The sequence below is a fragment of the Primulina huaijiensis genome, chromosome 7 (genome assembly GCF_012295235.1).
Source record: "Primulina huaijiensis isolate GDHJ02 chromosome 7, ASM1229523v2, whole genome shotgun sequence".
NCBI lineage: Eukaryota > Viridiplantae > Streptophyta > Magnoliopsida > Lamiales > Gesneriaceae > Primulina > Primulina huaijiensis.
The window spans coordinates 23,694,593-23,702,487 of record NC_133312.1 but is presented as its reverse complement, the minus strand read 5'-3'; the positions used below and the strand labels follow the sequence as shown (position 1 = coordinate 23,702,487).

General features: G+C 31.5%; 1 protein-coding gene across 1 annotated transcript in view; it reads right to left on the bottom strand.

The window, feature by feature from the left end:
- Positions 1–510: 510 nt before the first annotated feature.
- The window catches only part of LOC140981459 (kinesin-like protein KIN-14I), a 10,343-nt gene continuing 2,958 nt past the window's right edge, over positions 511–7,895 (bottom strand). Inside the window, exons 3-18 of the mRNA XM_073447871.1 lie at positions 4,976–5,119; positions 4,541–4,777; positions 4,388–4,456; positions 4,024–4,092; positions 3,751–3,828; positions 3,536–3,667; positions 3,358–3,439; positions 3,137–3,232; positions 2,889–3,062; positions 2,695–2,801; positions 2,417–2,592; positions 2,048–2,209; positions 1,695–1,948; positions 1,450–1,613; positions 1,177–1,350; positions 511–987 (exon numbers count right to left, since the gene is read on the bottom strand). Of these exons, the coding sequence (XP_073303972.1) occupies positions 511–987; positions 1,177–1,350; positions 1,450–1,613; positions 1,695–1,948; positions 2,048–2,209; positions 2,417–2,592; positions 2,695–2,801; positions 2,889–3,062; positions 3,137–3,232; positions 3,358–3,439; positions 3,536–3,667; positions 3,751–3,828; positions 4,024–4,092; positions 4,388–4,456; positions 4,541–4,777; positions 4,976–5,119 (2,595 nt within the window). The remainder of the gene's footprint in view (positions 988–1,176; positions 1,351–1,449; positions 1,614–1,694; positions 1,949–2,047; positions 2,210–2,416; positions 2,593–2,694; positions 2,802–2,888; positions 3,063–3,136; positions 3,233–3,357; positions 3,440–3,535; positions 3,668–3,750; positions 3,829–4,023; positions 4,093–4,387; positions 4,457–4,540; positions 4,778–4,975; positions 5,120–7,895) is intronic.

Sequence of the window (7,895 nt, the reverse complement as noted above, 5' to 3'; positions counted from 1 at the left end):
GGATCTTGTTTGTGCATTACTTGTTGATAAAAAAAAATAAACAAGATCGTCGACTTAATATATACCTGGTGATTTTATTGATGTAGTGTTAACGGATGTATATGCACAAGTGACAGTTTTTAGACGTTTATGCATGACAAATATAAAAATAGAGCATAATATAATAAAACAGTGAGGACAAAAAATGCAAAGAAAATTAACGAAGTTTCCAAGATAAAAAAAGTGCAGAATTTTCTTGCTTTATTGCACGTCATTTAAACTTCATACTTCACAAGACAGGATTAAAACTCACAGCCTTTTTTCAAGAATTGAAAGTAAAAACTCACATCCTATTTTGACACGAGAAAAAAAATATCATCGAAAAGGTAAATGACCACATGGTACAGAATTGTGAGCAACTGAAATAATTGCTGTGGTATATACACGAAAAAATGACGCAAAGCAACCAATAAGGAACTATATGTATACTTCTCAGTGAAGTAAAAGTAAAAAAAAAAAAAAAANTGATGATTACCTGATTTCTGGATTTATGACTTGTTTTTTATCAGGTTTCTGAATTCTTGAATCAATGCCATTACTGAAGTTACCGAGATTAGAATGATTGAACTGCCAGAGCAAACCTGGCTCAGATGAATCACTTGTTGCAGCGTCAACCACTTCCAAATCATCAGCAGTATTGACAACAAACTGGTTTTTGGAAGAGAATAGATCATGTTGTTTCCCAGGGTAAAATTTGGAAGAATACAAGACATCAGACATGTTAACACTGTTGGTTTCCCAACGTCCAATGATTTCTTCAGCTCCATTATTAGGATCTAGCCTGTTTACCATGAGTTTGTCCACCCACTCACCAGATCCCAATTCTCCATCATCTTCCCCATTGTTTTGGTGAGGGCTGCAGACTGGAGGCCAGGGAGGGGAATTTCCAAGCAGTTCATCTAAGTCCAGGCTTTGCCTTTTTTGCCTCGGTGAAGAATTGCCCCGGACCTGTCCATTCAGCAGATTTTGATTATTAAAACCAGAATAACAGATTTTGAAAAAGTGTGTTCTGCAAAATGCATTCTCTGTAGCGGTAAGATGCTCTATTAGCGTTTAATGGAGATTTTTTAGGTTAAATAATACAAACCTTGCCATAGCAAAGTGAGAATACTAAAAAAAGTATATTCGTTTAGTTACCTCTATATTGCCCACATCTTCCATTAGTCTCCCAAGGCCATTTGGCGACTGCATGCTAACAAAAATTGGTTGAAAGGATGATGGCTGCATGTCACATGGACTGCCAGGTAGCTTTTGCTGCATTGAAACTGGTTCTCCTTCTTTCCTTGCCAAAACAGCTTTCAAGTTGGCAATCTATCACAAAAATATTGTTTTGAGCTATTGACTTTTCAATAGTTTGAAAACTCAAGAAGCTAACAGAAGGGAAAGAAAGTGGATAATTAGAATAACGACCTGTTCCTTTAACTCTTTAACATCTACAGAATCTTTATTAACTCTAGCGGCACCAAGCTCAACAGTGGCAACACGCTCAGCAAATTTGAGTGTACTAACGGTCTCTCCAATAGCATCAGGTTCAGGACTTACGTGAACAAACATTAGGGTCTTTGCTTGCCCTCCTGTATAGAATGAAGTCATTAATTGAAGAAAAGAGAAAGGTGAAAATTTGTAAGATCGATGGATTTATACTTGGTACTTACCAAGTGAATCTTGAAGCAATTGAGTGAGTTTGCTGTTTCTATAGGGGACATGCACATTCTTCTGGGCAAGAGAGGAAATCACATCGCCTAACGCAGAAAGAGATTTATTAATATGTTGTGCCTCTCTAAGTCTATCCCCGGTTACTTCTGATTTATCAACTCTCTCACTGCCAGCCAAATCAACTAGATGCATGCAACCACGAAGAATAGTTCCAGAAGTCAAATCTTTTCCTTGAACATGAACCGTCAAACAGCTGCAATAGTAAAATGTTAGATTAAAACTCATTTAAATAGCATAAGTTTGTTAGATTAAAACTCACTTAAATAGCATGATTTTGGTTTCAATTAGTCACCTGTGAGAACGACTGCTACGGTCATTGAGTGCAGTTGCACCAACTGCACGATTTCTTTGTCCGGTGGTCATCAGATTAATGACATCAAATTTTGATGAGACACGAACTAAGCTGGCATCTGGCACACTAAATCCAGTTTGAGAATTGTTACGAATTTCTAATGTATGCTTAGTTGAGGAATCCTTGTATAAGCAAGGTTGAGAGAGTTTCTCAAGATAGAACTGAAAGTCACGTACATCACCACCACAATATTGAAACTTTAGTCCATGATGTTCTCGCATTAAATAAAGTTTGAAAATTCTTCCAATCAACAATACTTTGAAAATTCTTCCAATCACAATACTAAACAAAAGGTTTTGAAAAGGATATCTTTTGCTTAGGCTTTCAGTGAGTAGATCTCTAACTTGCTCATTGTATATCTCAATCATCTGAACAGACACATTATAGCAGAAAGTATCCTTTCTTTGTTCTGCAAGTAGGAACAAATCATTTAAGGCCCTGTAATTCACTCCTTGATCATGCTCTGTGAGATCCTTGGGTCCACTCTGTTAAAGCATGAGAAATAGTCGTTGGGTATATTGAATTTTGAGCAAAAACAGGTTGCAGTAACTCATTATTTTAACAAATAATTTGCTTTTATCTCTTACCATAGTATATGTTTTTCCAGACCCAGTTTGTCCATAGGCAAAAATGCAAACATTGTAACCATCAAGTACTGATCTTATTAGTTGTTGTGTGTCTGAAAAAACTTGCTCTGCAGAACAGAAAGAAAATTGTGAAGATGTTTTTTAATACTTAGAATGGAACTTACATCAAGTGTTGCAGTAACTGACTGACGAACCTTGAGTTGCAGATGGACCAAATACTTTGTTGAAGTGGAACGATTTTCGCCCTTTTCCATTCTTTGCTAAAGAGTTCACTGTAATACTTCCTTCTTCTATTTGTTCCACACTACTCAACGAGTTGAACTGGCCCGGCAAAAAAGGTCTCACACGACAATATACTCTAATATTTCCTGATAGAGTTTGAATTTTCAACATTAACATAAAGATAAATTCAAAAGACAGGACTTTGAGAAAATTACAATACCCTTTAGGTCCTGGACTTGATTATAGAGCTTCCGGTTTTCCTCAAGGACTCTATGATAACCAGAAGCAGCTTGAGCTAACCCATGAATATGAAGGCCTTTGATTCACGCAAAATGAAAAATATCAGAAAAGATAGATAAACCTCCTCTAATTTCTCATCCCTATATTCCCAAAATGAAATATATAAACATATCAAGAAACCAGAAGTTTCCAAATTCTCACCAAGATTTTGCATTTCTTCATGGAATTTCATCTGCATAAACTGCATACCAGCTTTTGTAGTAGAAAGATTTTGCTTCAGCATCTAGAGAGAGGAAAAAAATGAACATGACAACCTTTATATTGAAAAAAAGATACGCAGAAGATAATAAGAGGTATGTCAACTTCCATAATTCTTTACCTTAATGTCCTTTTGCTGCTGGTCAACAATCACTTTCTGCTTTGCAAATTTACTTTCAGATTCCTCACCATGAATTTTGTTAATTTGTGGCATATCATCTTTCTTTAGCGATGTTGGTTTTTTCTGTTCCATCTTATGAGTTAAATTGTGAAAAATGTATCAGTAGAGCAAAAATACAAGAAACAGATTTTACGGGAGAAAGGGTAACAAACTACCTTCATACCGGATGGAGTACTTTTTAGTACAGATTTATCGCCATAAGAAATAGTGGAGTCTTTAAGGTTAACCTTCTTCTGATAGAAACACAAACATACAAGAGACACACAGAAGTGAGATCCTCTAAAGCAATATTTGTGTGTTTCAAGATGCAACAATTTCAAATGAATTATCACTTATCAGAAATGTGAATAAATTATTTACAAAGTATATTAATTGTAAATCATAACAATGTGTAAGTGACTAAGGCTATAAAGAAAATAAGCCTATACCAATTCAATTTGGCTTGCAATATGAATCTCAAATTCCTCCACAACCTTACTTAATACGGATTCAACAAGCTGCAAAATCAAAAAATAAAATAATCACTTCTTAGAATAAGGTATTAATAACATTATAAATTATTACCACTGTATCTCAAAATTCAAATGGAAAAATAACATAGAATTTAGAAAATTATATAAACAAATAATTGCGATTTACAGGATAGTTTTTCTGATTACATAAAACACGAGAAACAAAACATGATGACTGAATTTGTCCAAGTTCCAACTTTTTGGAACCTCTAATGGAAATACAATTTTTAGGTTGTGGAATATATTACAGTTCGCTATAAACTTGCATATTTGCACTCACATTTGGAACTTCTTCAGGCTTCTTATCCAATAAAATTTCTCGAACGAGAATACCCAAGGAAGAACTAGGCTGCAAGTTAAAAATGGAGAAAACACGAAAAATCATGTTTAGTTACACGGGATAAAATGTCCTCTTCAGCAACAGCATACTTACCATTCTATTTACTTCTGCATTACTACCTACACCATTCAAGGATTTCTCATTTGTTGACATACACCTTGATAGAGAGCTTGTGAATGGCTCGGAGTTTTTGCGAACAAGTTGCTTTCCAGATGCAGTAGGTTTAACATTTCCACCGAACTTCCAAACCCCATTTCCTCCTGTCAGTTTCCATTCACTATAGGACTTCAGTGCCAACACACAATTCACGATTCTTGACGATTTTCCTCCCTGAAAATTCCAAATATTCTCATATTGTCAATATCGCAGCTTTTCAATAATTAATTATATCCTACTCACATAAATTCGACTTTGGTAGCAAATTATTATGGACACATGAAGCCATCCTTCTTCTAATTCAATAAGGAAGTAACTGCTGTCCCTTTTCCTTTTATTTGTCAGAAATTCAACACTAGCATCCACATTTACCTGCTCGAGATCAGAGGCCTCAAAAGTAGGCATCCCCATCTCTTGCACCGCTACAAGAAAGTTCCTTACGTTTTCAAAATACTGGTAAGCAGACAATGCAGCACCATCTGGTAAAAGAGCAGGGTCACATGGACTTTCAACAACCTGAAACCAAATTATCAAGATTGATTCTTTATGATAATTAAAGGCTGCCATGATGCACATGAAGAAGGTGTGATATGTGATAATTAAAGGCTGATATATATATATATATATATATATACTAGAAATAATGCACGTGCGTTGCACGTGGAAAACATATGTTGAAGTAATTAGAATTTGAAATAAAATTAGTTAACTCAACAAAAAACAATGATAATAGTATTGTAAATTTTGACAATTCGTGTTAATTAGCATATGTAACTAATTTGAAAAAAAAAACATATTTTTTTAATTTTAAAAAAAGATTTGGACTACTAAAATTTTTCTCATATCTTTTTTATCATATTGTTTTCTTTTATTATTTGTCATATTCTCTCAATAATGCATATATTTTATTATAATATTCAATTATTACAATCTTTTTTGACAATCAATGATATGCAATTTTTTATTCACAATGTTGTTTGATTATTATTCATTTTCATGTAAATTGACAACTGGATATTTTTACTTTCCTATTCACCTTTAATTTATTAGACACTTATACTTGATAACATATAAACTACACGTTATTATTAGGGGTTAGCAAAATTTCGGTTAAACCGAATTAACCGACCAAACCGAGTCAATTCGGAAATTCGGTTTTCAAATTAAAAAAAAAATCGGTTATATCGGTTAATTCGATCGGTTCGGTTACGGTTTTCAAAATTTTGAAATCGGCTAACCAAATTAACCGATATAATAAATATTATTATTTAATAAATTTTTATTATTTATCAATTTTAATATATATTTTTAATTTTAAAATCAGCCCTAATTCTAAAGAAAAATTTGTGATATATGTGATTTTATGTTTTTATACATTTGTGTAGATTGTAGCGTTCAAAAAAATTACATATATAATTAAAGTGAAATCACAATTTTTTTTTAAAACTAATCGGTTAATTTAGTCACCAACCGAATGAACCGATTTTAATTCGGTTCGATTTTCATCGGTTATGAAAATTAATTCGATCGGTTCGGTTATTGCTAAATATTTCGGTTCGGTCCGGTTATGACTAATTCGGTTCGGTTTGTTCGGTAACAGAATCGACCGAATGCTCACCCCTAATTATTATAATAATCTATCATCACATAAAAAGTACTGATGGCTTGATTTAAATAAATATTGATTAAATGTTGTCATTTATTTGCAATTTATAATAATAATATTTTTGACAATAAATCATCTTTTTACTGACTCTTATAACACTTATTTTGATATTTCATATTAACTCATAAGTATAATTAGCACAATCAATTTACTAATGTCATATCGGTATTACCTCCAGAAAAATAATATATTTAGTTTTTCTAATTGTTTAAATATCTTAACGAGAACATTTGTGTACCACTATCTTGAGAAAAATTAATTGCATTTATAAAGTTTGAACGGTAAATATAACTTTATAGTATACATTTAATTTGGAAACTGAATTTATTGTATGACAAACACTTCTTCCATTTCTATTTTTTTGTGTAACCCAAAAGAGTTAATATTTTTTTCTCTTTTATCTTCTCCAACTCACTGTAAAAAGTTATAAAAAAATATTTATATCTAGAAAAATATTTTTATTTATTGTTTTTCTTGTCTATATATTTTGTTATATGTGAACATATATTCTAATGCATTGTCTTAGTTGCCATATATCTTTACTATATAATTTGTGTACATTGAAGATGAATAAGTTCATTTTGTAGTTTTTTATTACCTGGACTTAGGTTGATATATTAATATGTAATATACATAGATATAAGAATTTTCAAATTCAATTTATTCACAATGATTTTTCATAACTAAGGCCAACTCAAAATAATAAAAATTAGGATTCATAATTATTTTAAATATGATATAAAAATAATACGTGGAAACTTTTTTTGACATTTTAGTTGCAAAATACAGTGATAAATGCATGTAGGTGCATTATTTCATTGTGGCAATTATAACTTTATTTAAATATCTTATTTCTCACTCAAGGATCAAAATTTGTTTATTTCTTATTTCGATTATCGACAAATTCAATATTTCTTTTAAATGTTTTTGTTAATAATAATTACATGAGTTTTATTGTATATTTATCCAATTTGAAAGGGATAAATTATAATTCAATATATAATAATATTTAAAAACTGTAGAATGCTTCTAAATTTAAAAACTGAGTAACATGTAAAAGATCAATTCAAAACTAAAAGTTGATGCAACATGTTTCTTCTAGTTTTACAATCGAATAATATAGGATCGAGCATTTGTCGCTTTACCAAAAGCTATAACTGATGGTAACTATGCAAGTCAAATCTTTAAATCATACAACAGCTCAAGCGCCTACCCATAATGGATAATTATTGTACCAAACAATCTATCTCCTAATAATTGCACCAATTGCAATCAATGAAAATCAAAGTCGCGATCTTGGCTCTGATACCAATTGTAAGCTAAAGCGTTTACTGTTTTATCAAAAACCTATAGATTATGGTAACAGTGCAAATCAAATATTTTAAATAATACAACAGCTCAAGCACAACATTTCAATTACTCTACCCAACATGATCAATTATTGTACCCAACAATAAGTTTATGCATATAACATTTTACTATATCATATAAATTTATAAAACATTTGAGTAGAATATATACTTGATATTCTACATAAGTAGTAGAGAAAAAAAAACATTTTTCATTTATTTGAAAATTTGTATTTTAAAATAAAAAAAATCAGAAAAGTTGACAAAATCCCGAAAC